Raw genomic sequence first — 19,760 nt, 5'->3', positions numbered from 1 at the left:
CATCTACATAAAATCAAATTTTTAAAAGATTAAAAAGAGGTTTTACATTCAATTTTTTATTGCATTTGCTACGTACTATATATACATATATATATATATGTGGATCCTCATGAAACAAATCCTAAACATTATTACTAAATATTTGAAATTTATAATTTCAAATCCATTAATTCAAATATATGTAGAATTTAAAGTATTTAATATTGCATTTATATGAAGATTCTCAAGTTGATGATGGAAAATGCAATAGTAAATAATTAGACTTAAATTTTCTTAACGTATTGCTATTTAGATAATTTCCATGCCAAGAAGCTTTTAATATTTAATAATATCAATAATGTGTTAAATATTAAATTACGTGAAGGAATATTTATTTGTGGTTAATTCGGACACATAACCCTAATAATAAGAAGTCTCCTCCGCTCCTGGATTTGTGAAGAATAATACCACCACGTCCCCCTCTCTCTCTCTCTCTCTCTGTGTGTGTGTGTGAGTGGCATTGTTGTAATAACATGGAAGGCAGCGGCGGCAGGCCGAGTTTCCGGTCTGGTGGCGGAGAAAGGAGGCTAGAAATAGTGAGTGGAAGAGGATACTATTACTACAATGGCAACCAGATGTACACGGCCGCGAGCCGCCCCCGGACGCCCGGTTCGCCATCGGGGGGGCATCATCAGGCAGCAGCAAGTAGGGCGAGTGAGGCGGCAGCGGCGGCGAAGCCCTGGGGATTTAGTGACCCGGAGATGAAGAGGCGGAAGCGGATAGCCAGGTACAAAGTGTACAGTGTTGAAGGTAGGGTAAAGGCTTCAATCAGGAATGGGCTGCGTTGGATCAAGAATAAGTGCTCTGAAATCATCCATGGCTATTAGCTGTCTACCTCATACAAATTTCTCTTCTTTTTGTCCGATTTTTTGCATGCTAATATAATTATGTCTTCACAGAAACTGCTGATGAGATGAACACATTTTCATTTTTGATTGAGAAATTTGAGGATTTGCAAATGTGAATTCAGAGACTGAGACAGTATCTGGGCAACTAATTAATTTGGGATATGCTTTCTCATATTTCAATTGTTGAAATGCTTCTTCATTATTAGTTAAATTCTGGATATATTTAATTATTTTGGGTTAGTGGATTTGGACATTTAAAGTTTGGGCTGACCCAAAGATCTCATTTGTTATATTTCTTCCGGAATTGTACAAAGGTGATGAAAACAAAGGAAAAAAAAGTAGTGGTGGTATCTGCAGTAATGGGATATGTTGGTAAGATTGTTTGTTCCATCCAGAATGTATTTTGTGCACTGTATGAATTCTATCAAGTGTAGCATTTACAATACAAGATGGTTGCTGGGTAACTCTCCTTGTGTGGGAAAGTAGAAACTTTCAACTTGATATTTCAAGTTTGCGTATGTCCCGTGCCTTATGAATGCCGATAATCATGATATAAGGGAAAGGTAGCCTAGCTAGTGGAAAATGCATTTTCATGCAGAATCAAATCAAAACTTATTTGGCCCTCTCGCATTCCCTCAACATCTTTGGATTTACATTTTAGTTTGGTTTGAATTAATTTATGACAACTTGGATTGGTGTAGAATTCAATATATATATATTTTTTATATTAATATACTTTTTCCTCATAAATTAATCAAAAACTTCTGAATCCTACACAACATTGGCAAGTGAAGGATGGCAAGAGAACAAAAATCTATCTATTTGAAAGGATGCGAACTAAAACAAAAACAAAATCTCTACGGGCAATGTAAAAGAAATGAACCTAGGAAAGCAAAATTAGAAAGAAAGAAACAAGACTAAAATGAAGAAATAAAAAGACAGGAGACGAACATCCTAATATTATTGAAACAAACAGAATTGATATGAAGAGGGGTCCCGGGGATCAAATTTAGTACCACCAACACATCTAATGCTGAATTGATTATCACGTAGTGGGTACGGTCCATTCATCTGAAAATCCCACATCAGCCCCTTTCCTTTCATTCACATCCATCTTTCATTTCTTACTCTCTTTAAACCTAATCAACGTACGAAAAGCAGATGCAGATGATTATTGTGAACGGAAACGTTTTTTTTTTTTTTTTTAATTTTTTTTTTGTTTTTTGTTTTTTTTAATATGAACAGAAGAAAGATGTAAGAATTTTCAGGTTACCAGTATATGTGCATGTAACGTATGTGTATGTTTCAATTGCATGCTTAAATTCTCGTGTGACGGTGATGAGTGGCGGAAGTTTTGGTGTTTTGGAGGTGGATCTGCCTGTAAAACTGAGCGATGAACTCCTCGGCCTTGGCGTCGATCATTTCATCTCCAGTAATTGCGTCGAACACCTCATCTGGATCTTCTTCTCCTTCCTCATCATCACTGACATCTAGATCGCGGAGGCTCGTGGCCGATGCGTACTGGCTCATGGTACCGGAGCAGGAAACCTCCGGAGAGGCCGGCTTGATTTCCTCAATGCTCTCGATGACGGGCGGCGGGATCATTTCCTCGATGTCCTTTAAAGCCGGGGGTGGCGACAGGGCAGCTTCCGGCAGGCGCAGGGGGCGCATCGACCCAACCAGCTTCTTCCAATGTGCACTACTTGAAGACTTGGTGGTGGTTTCTTTCGTTACGGTTTTCTTCGCCCATTTCTCTTTTTCTTCTTCTTGCCTAAATCGGTGGGCGGCTTGGGGGCAGGGACGAGGGCGTTATTGTTGTGGGCCGTAGCCTCCGCAGTTTCAGCGATGATGACGCCATTCTCCGGCATGAATTCCGTCATAGTGATCACGTATCCGGTATATTAATGAGTTGCCTCTTTCGAGGAGGTGCTTTATCTCTCGTTGTTTGTCACACAAATCTAGAGTTAGTAATATGTGCGTGTGTGCGCTTAGAAGGCCTCTCCCTGCAAATAGCAGGGCAGAGATGTCGAGAAAAGCTAATGGGACGAGCCTCCTATGCTGTCATCTCACCTCTTTATATACCAACACGGAAATCCCACTTCAATCAACGGACCAGAGCTGTTTTCGCGGGAAACAGGTGAAAACTTGTGGATTGGAAGTTTTCTATATATGTATGTATGTTTTCTATCGTGAGCCGGTTGCGTACATCGCCACCATTAGATTTCTTTAATTTTAATTTTTCATATATATATATATATAGATGCATCATGCATGTATGTATATGTGATATACTTTTACATGCATGTATGTATGGTTGTACACATGAAATCGTCGAGTAAATTCCATCTTGCAATTTGGTAGGCGTCAATAACTTGGAAATATTGAAAATTTATGCATAATTTTCCTATACGTATAAATTTGACAAGGCCAAAAACTTAAACAGAGTAGAGACACTAGTGTGGCCCAATTATGTATCCGAAGATCAGCCCAAAACTTTAACAAAGCAGATACCCTCGTTGGGCCCATTTATAGTCCAGTACTTAAAAGAGTTGGGCCGGCCCAACAAACTGAAAGGAATGAAAATGAAGAGAAAGTATTGATAGGTGTTGTCACATACGCGACAAACATCGCATGTTCTTTATAGCTTCTCTTCCCGTTTCTTTCTCACTCTCTAGTTTCCGCAGCCGGAACCTTGGTCCGTACTTTACTCGTTTAAGGCCCCACATCATGTTTTCTCTCTTTCTTTTCGTAAGTTGTTGGAATTTTCATCCGGACTTAATTTCATCAAATCAAATTAATTACGAAATAATTGTAATACACTTATTATATAATTGATTATTTTTTTTAACTATATACCGATCATACATAAAGTATATTTCATTTGTTATATAATTAATTCAGTTTTAATTGAGTCAAACTCGAATTAGAATTTTCCTTTATTCTTACAGATAATGTAAGTTTCAATTATTACCAATAAATGCGAATATATTTTTCATGCGTCCATGTCTTGACATTTTTCTTTAATATACAGAATGTGATGTGCAGGCATATTTTAAGCTCTTCATAGAATACTTATGATTTTCAAACATGTTTTGAATTTATTTATTAATTTAAAATTTCTACGACATTAATCCTAATGCAGTCTAAATCCTAAAATTCTTACGATTATTTCTTTTACAATCTACTCAACTATAAACATTGAAAATTGTAATAGAAACCTTCTCAATTGTGATTCTAATGATGATTTATTTCATAAGTACACAGTTGAGAAGATCAAATTATGTTATACTCATGGATACAACATAACGTAGATGTCATTGAATCAAACCGAATAAAAAATGATGGGTTGGTCCAATCCGACTTCAAATACAACAGCATGAATGAACCGTATAGCTGGGATGCGGACTGAATGAATACCATAGGCTAATTTTGGAAGCAGACAAATGACATATGTTATGTAACAAGTTGTTGTAGCGGCTACAAGTTTTGATGTCCACCCCCCCTCACTAACAATATTTGAACATGTAGGCCTAAAATTGTTGCACTGGTTGGTAGGACCAATCGGGAATGGGAAAACCTTGTTGCTTTCTGAACAACACACTGTCTGCCAGTTCGCGTCAGCTGTTTTCATAGTAATACTGCATGCTCCCATTGCAACTACTGCGCAGCTCCACCCATCCCTTCCTCTTTCTCTTTCCTTCCTCATTCAAATTGTTTATGCTGCAATACCTTTATTTTTTATTATAATATTTATTTCCATATTCTTTTACTCGCAATGTATTAATATAATCGAATTTATGTTTTCTTACAAAAGAAAAATGATTGATATGAGAAAATATATTGTTATTTATTACATGTAACTACTGGGGAACATGTTTGTTGATTGGTGCACCACACTTTCTGCTAAATTTCCTTTGACCTTCATCTTTTGGTCTCCTCTTTGTTTAATGTTTTGTGTTGGGGAAGTTTGACAGTTGTTTTGATTTAAAATGAACAGCTTCTGGGTTGTTGCCAGTAATGTTGAGAGAAATTATGGTTCTATAAAAAAAACAATTTCAAACGCCGCCTTCTCAACTAAGAAATAGGAATCGCGTTTTTCATTTCAAATTTGAGTCAGCTCTTAGGATTCCCTTTTCTCTATCTGTAACTTGTACTAATCACTACACAAACAAACAAATGATTAGAAAGGGAAAACCTCTCGCTTTCACATTTTTTTTATTTTCATAATATACTCCAAAATTATTATATATATCAATAGGGCCTAATTATCATTTTGATTATTTTTTGAATCTTAATAATCCTTTTAAACGAATTAGTGCTATTATTTTATAAATATATATAATTTAGAGAGAGAAAGAATATATATATATATATATTTAAAATAATAAAAAAAAAACATAAAAATGAGAGGACTGGGTTTAGTTGATGCAAGACTTGCACCTTTATTTCAGGGATTTTTCTGAAAATATATATAAAAATAAGGCGAGAATTGAGAAATGTGAAAGCAACGTCATAACCACAACCAAAACCTCAAGAAATTATGTGCTTAGCTGGGCAACTGCAATCATTGCTCCAAACTTTTCCCAATTCTCAATAATGTCCTTCCTCAATCTACCTTTGATTCCTCTCAAACTTGCTCATTTTTCATTTCTATATTTCTACTGCATTTAAAATATCAATTTACAATAAAAAAAAAATAGAAATTATCGATTTAATTCACGTAAACACTTGCTCATGCAGAATTTTTAGGCTTGCTCTTCTAAGCAAACAATATCTTGTAAAAAATGATGTATTTAAATTATACATTAATCACGTAATAAATATATATAATTAATTCAAACGGGCTAAAAATTTCACTTGCCATTCAGAAGGTGAATTGTGAGGATTTAGGCCAAGAAAAGTTTGAGAACAAATAACTTTAGCAGATGTGCAAACTTTGAGTTGGGGTAGTTTGGTAAAGAAACATCCGTGCAGGTCGCGTACAGGCGTGTATACGACGAGGCTCCACCGCCCATAAGCCAACACTAAAATATGTACTTTTCAACACAGCAGCGGCCCACAACTCCAAACGCCGAAACCCTCTCTCTCCATACCGCGTAACGTCAACAACAGACTCCACCACCATCCATATATAAACACCTTTGCCACCTTAATTCCCTCACTACCTACAAAATCTTACAAGAAAGGCAAACAACTTTATTTCTTTCCCCCCCCCCAACTCCCATTACTTCTCTACAACGTATAACATATATATATTTCTTCGAAAGTTGATCTCAAGTACTAGAAATTAAGCATAATGTACATGAAAGAAAAGCCAAGGAGAATGTCGAAAAAGAGTTCACTGGTTGCTCGTAGAGCGTGGAACATTCTCCGGCTGGCTCTGCTTTGGGCTAGAAAAGGCGGCCTCTTCAGGAACAGGCTCATGCTGAATTTAAACATATATGTCAGGAAGCTCCTCCACTCCAACGATGCGCGCGGCGCCCTTGCGTATGGCGACCGGGAGTTCTCCTTCGACGACACCCCCATCATTCATGTCAAGATGCATCGTGGTTCCTCTTCTTTAAGATTCAAGATGCCGCACATTCCATGCATCAAGCCTCAGGTGGATTTCGAGTATGATTTTGATTACGATGATGATGAAGATGTAGCGAACGATCAGGATGAAATGTCTTCTGATCGTGAGCAGCGGCGGCGGCTAAGTTTCTTGAAGGATGTTGAGGAAGATGATGAAGAAGAAGAAACGAATGAGAGTTGTGATGATGAGGAGATTGATCTGAAGGCGGAGGAGTTCATAGCGAGGTTCTATGAGCAAATGAAGCTGCAAAGACAAGTATCGTATCTGCAGTACAATTGATAAAAAATCCTCCTCCTCCTATACATACATATATACCATGTTACCACATTACATGCATTTCATGATCTGACTTCTACTGTATATCGGATCTGGTTTTGTGCATACACTTTCGCGCTTTTTACTTCCGTTTTGGTCATTTTTGTTTTGGAGTTGCGGCATTTTTGGTACATATGCCTTAGAAGCATTATTGTGCGCATGTGGAATAAGAACTGGAATTTTGTTGGCTCCTTCGGATACTCCTTAATCATATATGAATACTGATATCACATATGAATATTCCTAAAGCAATCAGGGTCCGCATAGGGCTGTAAATGATCATTAATCAAAATCGATCATTGAATTAATATTCAAATTGAAAAATTAAATTTAACTTTGATTTAATTATCAATTTAAACAAACTAAAACAATTTTTTATTTGATCATACATGATTAGACTTGGATAATTTGACATTTTTAAGTATACTTTATTGTTTTTTTACAGTAATTGAATTGAGCTCGAAAAAATCCAATTCAAAAGAAATTATTTCAATATTTCATTAATTTTTCAGAGCTAATAACTGGGGAAAGGTATAAAGTTAGAAGAAAGAACAGGAGAGGACAGCCTGACCCCTAAAAAGGATGGGAATTAACTTCACTTATGGGAAGCATGCGCTTAAATCCGATGGAAACATAAAAAGATTGGAAACAAAAGTTGTAAATAAAAATTGTTGCTTTAATTCGGTAACAGGAATTCCTTTTCTGGGTAATATAACTCAACCACATTCAACCCCCGAAATGAAAAAAAGAAACAGAGAAATCAAATACATACTAAATACTAAGAATCAGGCCAACCGCGAGATTTAATGAACTGGTCAAATGAAGGTTTATTATTCAACAATTAGGGTCCACAACTTGGTGGAGAGTTATGAGAGAGCTATAATATGCAAGGAGCCAGTGTCCGTCTTATCTTGCACCTACAACACTGGAATATAGTCCAAGTTTTGTGATGCCATCTTCCAAATTTACAAACACAACAACAAAATTCTAAACTTTTCTGTTCATTATCCATACATATAACTCAATGTTCAAAACTTTTTGTCTCCAACTACATTCGCTTTCACCCAGGGTAACGACTTCTATCAGCCGTATTGCAAAACCACCCAGGGATCCATCACTGATACATACTTACAATCAGCATAACATACGATTTTCTTTCTTGTATAAAAGCTCACATAAAAAAAAAAAAAAAAAAACTAAATTTACTTCACCAAGCATCAAAATCCACACAGTAGGTTGTGTTGGCCTAACCAAATCAGTTCTCCAATTGTTTGGCAGATCCTTTAGAGAAAACTGCCAAATAATATTTCGTCTCATCTGATGGCTCCCGGTTTTCCTGCACCCAGAATAAACTTGTATGAGATTGCTGACATCTCAGATTACAATCATCTTTATTAAATAAAAATGAATTTCCTTGATTCTTACCAGAAGGGAAATCGTGCTGACCATTGTGTAGCTGGTCATCTTATTAAGTTACAAATAAACAAATAATACATGATGTCAAGTTGGCAAAACATCGTATATATGAACGCGAATTATCAAAAACTACTCCAGCTTCGTTTGGTTAAGATGGTTAAAACCCCTTTTAACCCGAATTTAACCTGTTATTTAGCCCAACCAAGGGTTTGGGACCCACCTCAATAGCATCAATTCTTGTAAAAGATAATAACTCGAAGTCCTTGCAAACCAAATTCCATATACAAAATGGGATTACAAATTTCTGAAAAATGGTACTTCTGAGAATTGACCAACTCAGTACCTTGAAAATTTTGAAGTACCTCCTAGTCAAATGCATGATGCTATAAGCTTCCATTTTGAGGATTTTGAAGATACGGTCCTAACTGTCCAATTGCTGCCAGAATAAAACCTACAAAAATAGAAATTCTAAATAAACTAGTACAAAATTTCTTCCGGAACTTCCAAAACAAGAGAGTAATCAAGAATAGTGCATCAAGTATTGCAATAACCGCAGGAGTGCTGCACAAGAAGAATCCCAACACTTGTGCTCATCACACAACTGATATTTACCTAAGAATGGAGGCGACGGCCTCCCAGGGCGTGACTTGAATTCTGGATGAAACTGAACTCCCACATAAAAGGGATGGTCCGCAAGCTCCACAATCTGCAAATATAGGAGGGAAGAGATGCAAAAGGAATATATACGTTAAATTTCAATCTCCAATGTAACAACAAGAATATCATAAAAAGTTAATGTGATGATAAATCAAACTACAAATTACAACAGCTATAATTGCAGGAGAGTAAATTGAAAGACTGGCAGGAAGCAAGAAACTGACCTCCATCCGCTTTCCGGTTTCATCCTTCCCAACAAATTTCAACCCAGATTCTTCCAAAATGCTGACCATGTCTGGGTTAACCTATATCAATTTGCAAAGGTTATGGCATGGTTCTTGCAAGCTAAAATATAAAGATAAGACAATCAACTAAAAAATCAACTAAATTTCTGATCAATTAACCTCATATCTGTGCCTATGTCGCTCATCGACATACTCTGAGCTATGGTAGCTGTTGGAAAATAAAAATCATATTAGAATATTCAATGAATTAATAAAAAATTATGGGTATATTCATACATGCTAAAGTTAACTTGGATCATGAAAACTGCTACTTGGCTAAGTTTTAGCACACCCAGATGACAGAGCTTTTGAAAAGCACTTCCAAAATCCAGAATTTAGAACATATAAGAGTTTAGATTTAACTGATAACTCCAGTCCAAGTAAAAGGTAATTTCTGTGTCGAGAGATTATCAACATTCTAAACCTAGAAGATGCTATCCCTTACTTTAAAGTCAGCCCTTGTTCATATGAATAAAAGTAGTTGAAAACTAGAAATAACATGTAATATTTAATGCAATAAATTGCCAAAAAAGACAGTTAAATCATTTCGCACTTAAATGCACAGAATTTACATGAAAATTAACATATTTGCAGAATTCGCAAAGAAAGCGACATGGTTCAGCTCTTACAGCTTTGCTGTTAAGCAATCTGAAGTCTGAAATAAGGTTCTTCGGCTACCAAGTCTCATTGTGCTTCCCATATGTGTTTTTGAACCCTACAACATATGTATAGAAAGAATGTGCCATTTGTCAAATGATTGGATATTTCTAAAATGATTATATCTTTAAATGTGAATGACAAACTACCTCTGGCATGAAAATCACAACAGGATTGGGCGTCTGATCATCAAACTCAGTGCTGTTTGCTCTTTCCAAGCCCAGAACCTGAATAGCGTATAAAGGCATATAGATCTCAATGTGGTCATAAAAGAAGGAATATCTGTGGTTTAAGGAAATATCTTACATTTCTGGCAACCTCAATTACAGATATCTGCATGCCCAGACAAATCCCAAGATATGGAACTCGGTTCTCTCTAGCATATTTTGCAGCCAAAATCATTCCTTTCACACCCCGATCTCCAAACCCACCGGGAACCAGGATACATGAAGCATTCTAAAAATAAAGAAATGCTTTTGGTGTCAGAAGCAACTGGTTTAAAAACTTAAGATCATTGTGCTACTTCTCAAAGAAATACTTCACTACCAAGTATAATTTTTGCAAATAGAGCGAGTTTTTGTATAGACGGGATCAAACATGATTAGGTCTTAGCATCGGAGGCAACCACAAGTACGCAAATAGAGAAACTCCGATCCTTTTTAAACAGTGAGTGGACTTAATACTTTAAGCTGATACTTAGAGAACAGGAACAGATATGAAAGCCAATTAATGACTTTCCACAAGACATGTTGGCCGATTTCTGGCAACTAAACCAAATTGTCTATTTTATGTAACCAACCAGCCACATACATAACATGATGCCCACACAATAGCCTGCACCCTTTGCTCCAAAACAAATGCAGAAAATGACTAAAGGAACTGGTTATGAAAATTTGGTAACACGCATATACAAATCCACAACACAGCTTGTAAACAGGGTCTCCAAGAAGAGGAGCTAGACAGCTAATACTGGAGCGAAAGCAGAAAAAACATATTGAAAAGCAGGATATGGAAATTACCCTAAGAGTTCTCCAAGCTATTTCATGAGTTTCTGGTGCCTGTGTGGATAACCGAGTTAATTTTCAAGACTAGTACGGTTCTCAAATGAACAGATGGAAACATCAATTATGCAACAACCAAATATATGTACCGATATTGCACTATCATCCTCAAGATCTGTGGCTGCAATCCAATCTATTTCAGGCTTTAATGAACACGCTATGCAAGCATGCAGAAGGGCCTGCCGACAAAGCAAAAGATATCACCAGCTAAGTTAGGAAACTATTACAAAGGTTTCACTTTATAAATTAAGATGGAATATCTGGTTCAACAATATGTTTTACAACAGTACGCAAATATATAAGATTTCACAAACCACTGTGACAAAAATACCCAGCTTTAACAATTTCGTTCTCCATTTTAAAAAGAAAATAGACAGTTCACTAACCACTGTGACAAAAATACCCAGCTTTAACAATTTCGTTCTCCATTTTAAAAAGAAAATAGACAGTAAATTGGAGCACTCTTTAAGAGCATCAAATGTATGGAACCAAACGATAGAATTTTCTCACCTTCACAACAGATAAATAAGAATCTGCCATCCCAACATACTTCCCCACCATTGCAATTCTAACCTGCAATAGAAGCCAGAAATTCATATTTATGATTTCAGAAGGGAATGAGTTAAGAGTGCAAACAAGCGGTTTGTGACTAACAGAGTTGCTTAGGTTGTCGAAAATCTCAGCTCTATTGGTCCATTCGTGTAAATTGGGAGGACTGGCAACACTGAAACAGTAAATATACAACTGTCACTTAAAGCATCCATCCAAATTAACTCATATGCAATTCATTTCCATTAGCATACAGAATCCTACTTAATTCAACATTGCATCAACATCATTCGACTTGTGAACAAGGAGAGATAGCCAGAATGTGAAACGAGATGATAAAAGCACATAATACAACTGACCTCAGTAAATCCAGATGTCTTAGAACGGCATCATGTGCATTTTGATTCTGGAAAAATATGATATAAGAATTAGAGAATAAAGATCTGGTAGAGCGGAGATAGGGTAGAAACCGGGTTTACAGACAGATATTACGCACCCGAAGCAAAAGTGGAATGTGCCAAATGTTTGGGACATCATGTATATTAAGAATATTGCCAACCTAGGTATAGCACCACAAATTGTTGAAAAAAAAATAATTATCGACAATTACGTGTAGTGAACAGAGCAAAACCACAATTAACTAATTGCAAAAACAACCCACAGGAACATGGCAAAACTGTGATAATTTCTGCCTTGTACTTTCCAGCAATGGCTGCAACAAAAACAAAAACTAAAATCAAACCCCTCTACTCTTAGCACCATGCTGCAGCACAAAAATCTTACTATATAAAACCTGAAGAGTTAGAATCAAAATGGAGTGCTAAAGTCAAACAGGAAGAAACAAAATATTCCTTGTTCGAGTTGGCTTCATTTCAATTATTAAAAAGAGTACGCACAACAGCACAAGAACCACATACCTGTGCAGAACGGCAAGCCAAGAAATGAGGAGTCAAGCCTAACGCTCTCAGTTCCCGCACGCTATGCTGTGTTGGCTTAGTTTTCTGCAGACAATTGACATGTGTGAGACAGGATGCGACTTGCATAACTAACAAGGCTTATCACATATAAAAGAGTAAATGAAGAATAGTAGGTATAGAGTATTACTTGCTCACCGACAACGCCAAGAACGGGTATAAGACTCACATGAATCAAACAAAAATTATTTTGCCCTGTGCGAGAAAACAACCCAAAAATGATATAATAACAATGATAATAAGAAAAAGAAGAAAATAGTAATATGATAAAAAGCACTCAAATGCTTCACCTCAAACAAACCTAAAGGTTCAAGAGAAGGAAGATCGGAAACTTTAATCCTAACCCTAGTAACAAATAAACAACTTACATTTACACCAGGGGCAAATATTAATCAGTTTACATGTTGAACTAACCAGGAACAACAAAATCCAGTAAGAAATCATATTTCTGAAACTTGTCGAAAGAAACAAAAAAGTAATGCTCAAACATAATGATTATTCATAAGAGCACAACACAGACTAGAAACTAAGAATAGGATTGAACACACTAACAACCAAAATAAACAACATAAAAACTAGATAACTCCAGTAGTGCACAAGACCCAGAAGAGGATAGAGCTCTAGCAAGTACCAAGAAAGACAAATAGAAAGCAGATTTATTCTGTTCCAAAGATACAGAACTTGATAGAACCTTACCAACTGTGAAGAATAACTGCCTTAGAGCTTCAATGAATGGCATCGACTCGATATCACCTGGGGAGGCAACGTTTTGGATTATGAACCCCACCAAAAAATATAAATCAAGTTAGAGAAGTATTAAATGTCTGATGTAGGAAATATTCTTTCCAGAGAACTTTTACCTACAGTGCCTCCCAACTCTATAACACAGACATCTGCAGGGCCCTCTTTCCCATCGACAGGAATAGCTGATACTGATTCAATCCAATTCTTAATGGCATCAGTGACGTGGGGGACCACCTGCATCCAAATCAGAGATGAAATCAAAGCACACAATAAGTTTCAGCATCCCCCATTCTCAAGAACCAAATGATACACACAAATTAGCACCTGTACAGTCTTCCCAAGATAATCCCCTCTCCGTTCCTTCTCAAGTACAGACTAACAAATGAACCACCACGTCAGTCCCACAGAAAAGCAGGCAGCATATAATGTACTTCCATGCCAAGGTTATAGTGCAAAAAATACCTGATATATTTTTCCTGTAGTAATGTTGTTGTCTCTAGTTAGTCTCAGATCCAAAAACCGCTCGTAGTTACCTAAATCTAGGTCCACCTATTTAAAAGTTGCAAAAACAGGACTCAGACAATAGCAATGAACCTCCAAAATAAGGAGGAAAAAAACATGAAATGTTTACACAAGAAAACTTGTCCAGTTGAAGTAACTTTTGATTTAACTGTTCTTTAGAAGAAAGAGACACCTACTATTCTATTAAGAGGCATATAACGCATTAAAGATTTATGAAAAGGAAGTAATGAGCCAGTGTGGGACAACTCAAATATTTAACAAAGAAAATGTTAAAATTTCTAGGAACAGATTCACAAGTAAGAAATGAGTCAGTATATATGAGTCAAATATTTAACATTAAAAAAAAAAGTAGAAAAATCTAAAGACAGGTTTACAAAATGTAAGAAATGTGCCAGTGATGGACAATCCAAATGTTTAGCAGAGAAAGAGTGAATACATTGAAGTCTAAATGCTAACATGTCAACAGAACACCTATGTCCTAAACACAAAACATTGAAAACATTTTTATCAGAAGAAATGTTCAGTTATTGTACGGAATAATCATAAAAAATGAAGTATATACTTTATTGGATGTTTAGTTTTTTTTTCCCCATTATACACAAATAGTATCTTCCATGTATCTCATACATGCAGTACTTTTTATGATTAATAATGTTACGTTAATATATGTTTTATATAGATATATTTTTTTCCATGTACCATTATTTCTATGGTCTGATTTTTGTTGTCTGAGCATGAGAAAATGCATGAATTACTTGATATGCCATCATTTTTGTGGAGAAAATAAATAGGGAACAGGAAAAGCTCATCGTCCTGTTTTGATCGTCTCCAAAATCAAGATGAACTTCATTAACATCCACCATCAATTAATTATATGTTGCAAACCAGTAGGAACTTTATGAAGTACTAAACATAATCAGTCCAAAAAGATAAAAGCGTTTTGTTGGACAACGTTAGAAAACATTATTAATCATAAATATTTTCCACGATGACCAGTCATTGGTGGTAGCAAAAAATGATTAAAACTTAGTTACATGAACATAGTACAAAAGATTAGTGGATGATGATGAGACCTCTCCACCATCATCGAGAACAAATACTTCCCCATGCTCAAATGGAGACATTGTGCCAGCATCGGTATTCAAATAGGGATCTGTGAGGACAGAAGAACAACATTTAGCACCAATAAATAGGATACACAACCAAATTCGTCTAACATCACAAAGCCTAAAAAGAAGAAACGGACAGAATAGTCTGCATAAAGCTGAACTAATTCGAAATATGTAGTGCCAAAACCGAATCCACCAATACCATAGTTGTAGACTACATGTAAAGCAAGCACCAACAAACGGCACGCCGAAGAGAGTCGAAGCATAAATGAAGAACGGTAAAAGAATAGCAATAAACCTCCATAGACAGCACAAAATAACATAACCAACGCACCAATTTTAATGGAGGTAACGCGAAGGCCACAAGCTTTGAGTACAACGCCGATGCTGCTGGCCGTGACGCCTTTGCCGAGACCGCTGACCACCCCTCCGGTCACCAAAACGTACTTCATTTTCCTATGGTATGTCAGTACCTTATATGGAGCTCCCCGTCACGTTCAAGCAATAACAAGAATGAGTGAAGAAGAATCAAGTATTCGGCAGGGGAGATGTTCGTGTTAATGCCCGAGCGGGAAGAGGAAACCTACTTGACTCCGAAAGGACTCACTCTGTCAAACTCCAGTCGCTTTTCCCCTTTATATACAACGGCCTTCCTTATCCGCTAGCGAGGGTTTCTTTTCATATCATAAAAACAAAAGAAACATAATAAAGCCCTAAACCCTTTTTTCTGCTCTTTTCCCATTGCATTTTGGCATTTGCATGTAATATGATATAAAAGAAACCACGAAAAATATTCAGAAAACCCTCTGTACATTTGTTGACTTTTTCGGCCCATCCTTAATGGGCCGAAGAACAATTTATCCGCATTTTTTAGCATTATTCCAATGCTCATTCTTGCTTTATTCGGCATCTAAATCTTACAAATGATTTTCCATATATTCTTCTTGTATTATATTCATACTGTTTTCCCAGCATCTCTTCACTTATGGCACATGGGGTTCACTGTTCATTCCATGGTTATTTTACTCTGGTCGAATTGGGCCTAAGTTTAATACAAAAGTCGCCCACCTTCGGCCCAATACAGAAAAGACAAGTACAGGAGTGAAGCGAGCATCAGTATTGGAAATTGCAAAACGCACAAGTCACGTGCCGCCACGCCTCCACTATAATGGTCGGCTTCGAATAGTCGTCTGTTAGATTATAATATTTTCAACTAAAATAATTAATAAGGAATATGTCAGGCAACCAAATAGAATAATAACTTCATTATTAAATATATATAGACATATGAGCATACTTTGGTTATTATTGTACTTAAATTATTGGTTATTTTAAAAATATATTTAATTAGTTAATATGAGTAATTCCATTAGCTGAGCCTATTTGCACCTTTTAGGAAAATATATATATGAATCCAAAATAGTGTATATTAAGATTTTAGAAAATTTACTTTTGCTAAACACTGTGAATTAATTAATATGTTCTTTTCTAATACCTATAACTTTTAATTAATCAGCCACATATATAATTTTTTATTTAGACATATTTGATGGTATTTTTTTATTTAATTAAATAAATACAATAAAAATTTAAATTATAAACGAGTGTGCTTTATTATTAGTAAATATAAAAGAAGTATTCAGAGAAAATTTGATACAATGTATGTTGAATCTTAAAATGCATGTCTAATACTAATACGACACGTATTGATAGGCCTCTTAATTGCATATCCAATACCACTTATTTTTTAATTTTCCACAAAATTGAAAACTTTAATTTGTCGTTACTATGCAACTCGAAATAAGTATTGAATAATTGTTTCAGGAACATAATTATTTATAAAATTAATTATGTTGTATATTATAAAATATAAATTATTTATAATTGTTTCAGAAACATAATTCTCCGGTGCTTTGACACGGAGACTAACTATTTTTCATATACTTTTAGCTGGGAATTTTTTTGGCTTCAATGTATCTAGAGGAACAAATTGAAGAAAAGCATAAAAAACAAAAATGAGTAAATTGCAATATTTTTTTTAAAGTGTGATATAATTATAAATATTTTTTATTATTTAAAAGATCCAAATACACTTTCAGATAAAAAATAATTATGTAGTTTGGAGAAACTTACTACTTTATATTGATGATATTTTTTTAAACAAAATTTGAAAAATATAAATAAATGGTAGAATAAATAGTTCAGTGATAATATTAGTTTATAAAAATATTTTGTTAAATTTCTAAAAAGTATAAGAAATTATAATTTATAATTTAAAAAGATATTTTAGACAATTCACTATAAAAATTAAACCAAAACATAGTAGAATGAGTTTGTAATTTCACAAAAATTAATATTAATAATTTTTCAAATAATCAAATAAAAAAACATACTTATAATATGTTGGTTGTAATTTACCTAAACATAAATTGATATAGAATTACAATTGAATTAAAAAAATTAGGATGAATACAAATTTTACCCAAAGTCAAATTGAAGCAGGGCAGCAGTATATGTGGATGAAGTAGCAATTTATGCTTCCTAGTTTTGGCCGAACATGAAATATGTAAGGGCATATCCGGCCTTTCATCAACCGCACGGATAAATAAACATAGCATATGTAAATGACAAAGGCCTACACGTAAAAAGTAGCCTCAATTGTTTTACGAAATTTAAAAGAAAAAAAAGGATTAAAAAGGAAAACAGAAGGATGGCAGAGCCCATCTTCGCTCTCTGCTCCTGCGTGCAATAATTTCGTGTCCAACAAGAGTAGTCAGTCATTCATCAGTTTCTCCCATTTCCCCATGCTCCTCCTCCTCTTCCCCTCTCTCCAATAATGCTTCTCTCCACCCCTAACACCGCCGGGATTTCCATTTCCTCCGCTGAGGAGCCGCCTCGCTTCAGCGAAGACATTGACAGCACTTGCTCTACCCCTTTTGTCAGTGCCCCCTCAAGCCCAGGCCATGCTCCCTCCGGTTACTTCTTCAGTGCTCCAGCAAGCCCAATGCATTTCATTCTTTCCAGTGAGAAAACTAAAGCGTCGTCAACCGATCATGAACCCGTGTTTCTATCCTCGGGTTCGGGTTCGTTTGAGTTCGAGTTTTCTTCCCGGTTTTCACCTAATGGGTCGGGTGGAATCGCGTCAATGACTTCAGCTGATGAGCTGTTCTTCAACGGTCAGATCCGACCCATGAAGCTGTCGTCTCACTTGCAGAGGCCCCAGGAAGTTGTTGCCTCGTTTGGAGATCTGTATGCGGAGGAGACCACGAGTGCCAGAGGCAGAGATCTGAGGATGCGCGGTACTAAGTACTCGCACAGAAAAGCCAGATCCATGTCGCCGTTGCGTGCCGCCGTGCAGTACGAATGGCAAGGTTTAGGAGCCATCGCTGCGGACCAAGAGAATGAAGCGAAAGAAAACGAATCAAGCGAAACGACGCCGTCATGCTCGGCGTCGTCATCACGGTCGTCGTCATCAGGAAGAAACTCGAAGAAATGGATATTTCTAAAGGATCTCCTCAACAGAAGCAAAAGCGAGGGAAGAGCCAACAACAAGGAGAGGTTCTGGTCGGCGATCTCATTCTCTTCGCCCAAGGAGAAGAAAACGTCGCCCTCGTCGCCGGTCCTATCTCCCTCATCCTCCCGTGACGAGAAGAAAGGAAAAACCGAGACGAAGAAAGGAAGGAAAACTCCGGCGGCCGGAAAACCAGCGAACGGCGTGTGGAAACGGCGGGTTCCTGCACCATCGGCTCACGAGCTGCATTACACAGCAAACAGAGCTCAAGCGGAGGAGATGAAGAAGAAAACATTTCTGCCATACAGGCAGGGGCTACTGGGGTGCCTGGGGTTCAGTTCCAAGAGCTATGGCGCTTTCAGTGGATTCACTAGAAATCTGAACCCCATTTCCTCAACGTGAAGTGAAATCAATTTGACTACTGTATTCAAGTACTCTTTGAATTGAAATATCCGTGTATAGTTTGTTTGCGAGTTATTTTTTCTCTTTCTTGGTATTGTTTTATGAAAAAGAGCTTCTGTATATGCGAGAAGCTATTTTTCGAATATGGATCATTTTTTTTTTAAATTTATTTATTTGGTGATTTTGTATTTTCCATGGATGTGATCTGAATCGGTTCTGTTGCTTGAAGCAACTTTGTGTAATATTTCTATTATCATTTTGCTGCATGTGGAAAAGATAATTACCAAGGATATTGTGATAATTGCTAACTCCCATTTTTACACCTAAGTTTTATATTATAAGGCCCGTTATCTTGTGTTATGGGATGATTGAATTATATGATAAATTTATATTAAATTAATGTTTTTTTAATTAGATTATTGTATCTATATTGGGTGATTATGGTGATGGGATTGGCATAAATGGAAGGAGTTAATTAAGTGGAAATTTGCATATAATGTTCAAATCCGGGTTTCCATCCAACCAGTAAACAGTCTTAATCCAGACGGGTCTAGAAAATTCCATGTGATTGATCTTAGATAATTTTCGTTTTCTATCATATTTGTGTACTAAATGTGGTGAAGATAACTCGAAATCCATAATTTTGAAACATTGATGCTTTGCGTGGAATACATTCATGTGTTACTGATAGTATCCATTAGGAACAAGTCACCATGTGAGCTTTCGCCTTTTGTATGTTTGTTTGGTTTTATTTTCTTTTTCCCTTTCTGTGTCTGTGTTAGGTTTAAGTGAGTGACGTGCAATTTTCGTTTATGACGCCATTTTCTTCTACTCATCTACTCCTCACATGGGCAATATTAGATATGAATCTTGCTCTTGGTAGGTGCACCCTGCATCTGCCCCACGCTTGTACCTTTTAAGAGCAATGAGTGATTGTACCTTTTTGGACGTTCTCTCTTTTTCATTTCTGCCTTTTAATACTAGGCTATATGTTTCTCTCTTTTCCATTATTATTTCATGAGGCTTGGACTCGATCAGTAAACATTGTATGAATTTTATAATTTTATCTTGAAAAGACGTCTCGCTAGGTAGAGAAT

The 19,760-nt window shown here is 36.2% G+C and overlaps 4 protein-coding genes across 6 annotated transcripts; 2 read left to right on the top strand and 2 right to left on the bottom strand.

Moving 5' to 3' along the window:
• On the bottom strand, window positions 1,686-2,639 carry LOC105163072. The gene has a single exon (XM_011081291.2). It carries the CDS (start codon window positions 2,556-2,558, stop codon window positions 2,205-2,207), a length of 354 nt encoding a protein of 117 aa, XP_011079593.1. The 5' UTR covers window positions 2,559-2,639; the 3' UTR covers window positions 1,686-2,204.
• On the top strand, window positions 6,057-6,969 carry LOC105163071. The gene has a single exon (XM_011081290.2). The coding sequence runs from the start codon at window positions 6,184-6,186 to the stop codon at window positions 6,739-6,741; it is 558 nt and encodes a 185-aa protein (XP_011079592.1). The 5' UTR covers window positions 6,057-6,183; the 3' UTR covers window positions 6,742-6,969.
• On the bottom strand, window positions 7,742-15,480 carry LOC105163070 (CTP synthase). 3 transcript variants are annotated; one of them, XM_011081288.2, is made up of 23 exons: window positions 15,085-15,475; window positions 14,715-14,794; window positions 13,582-13,668; window positions 13,444-13,494; window positions 13,236-13,353; window positions 13,072-13,128; window positions 12,506-12,570; window positions 12,319-12,402; window positions 12,063-12,113; window positions 11,898-11,960; window positions 11,761-11,807; window positions 11,507-11,576; window positions 11,363-11,425; window positions 10,942-11,031; window positions 10,811-10,849; window positions 10,098-10,247; window positions 9,941-10,018; window positions 9,764-9,849; window positions 9,255-9,303; window positions 9,075-9,155; window positions 8,806-8,899; window positions 8,537-8,644; window positions 7,742-8,113 (listed from the first exon to the last, which is right to left on the bottom strand). In XM_011081288.2, the coding sequence occupies exons 1-22, from the start codon at window positions 15,200-15,202 to the stop codon at window positions 8,577-8,579; spliced, it is 1,689 nt and encodes a 562-aa protein (XP_011079590.1). In that variant the 5' UTR covers window positions 15,203-15,475; the 3' UTR covers window positions 7,742-8,113; window positions 8,537-8,576. The 3 variants fall into 3 exon arrangements, with proteins under 3 accessions (XP_011079590.1, XP_020550644.1, XP_020550643.1); XM_020694985.1 differs by having other exon boundaries at window positions 8,556-8,644; window positions 11,363-11,576; window positions 15,085-15,480; XM_020694984.1 differs by having other exon boundaries at window positions 11,363-11,576; window positions 15,085-15,479.
• Window positions 17,279-18,895, top strand: LOC105163069. The gene has a single exon (XM_011081287.2). It carries the CDS (start codon window positions 17,587-17,589, stop codon window positions 18,661-18,663), a length of 1,077 nt encoding a protein of 358 aa, XP_011079589.1. The 5' UTR covers window positions 17,279-17,586; the 3' UTR covers window positions 18,664-18,895.

This window comes from Sesamum indicum, linkage group LG6 (genome assembly GCF_000512975.1).
Source record: "Sesamum indicum cultivar Zhongzhi No. 13 linkage group LG6, S_indicum_v1.0, whole genome shotgun sequence".
NCBI lineage: Eukaryota > Viridiplantae > Streptophyta > Magnoliopsida > Lamiales > Pedaliaceae > Sesamum > Sesamum indicum.
Note: the sequence above shows the minus strand (reverse complement) of the source record. Positions and strands in the feature narration are given on the sequence as shown.

What these genes read in the sequence shown, in the direction of transcription:
- LOC105163072 (XM_011081291.2), bottom strand. Translation starts at nt 2,558, where the DNA reads ATGCGCCCCCTGCGCCTGCCGGAAGCTGCCCTGTCGCCACCCCCGGCT.
- LOC105163071 (XM_011081290.2), top strand. Translation starts at nt 6,184, where the DNA reads ATGTACATGAAAGAAAAGCCAAGGAGAATGTCGAAAAAGAGTTCACTG.
- LOC105163070 (XM_020694985.1), bottom strand. Translation starts at nt 15,202, where the DNA reads ATGAAGTACGTTTTGGTGACCGGAGGGGTGGTCAGCGGTCTCGGCAAA. An exon ending in TTCTCGATGATGGTGGAGAG is followed by an intron (nt 13,669 to 14,714) that starts GTCTCATCATCA and finishes ACTTTTAAATAG; the next exon opens with GTGGACCTAGATTTAGGTAA. An exon ending in AGAGTTGGGAGGCACTGTAG is followed by an intron (nt 13,129 to 13,235) that starts GTAAAAGTTCTC and finishes TTGCCTCCCCAG; the next exon opens with GTGATATCGAGTCGATGCCA.
- LOC105163069 (XM_011081287.2), top strand. Translation starts at nt 17,587, where the DNA reads ATGCTTCTCTCCACCCCTAACACCGCCGGGATTTCCATTTCCTCCGCT.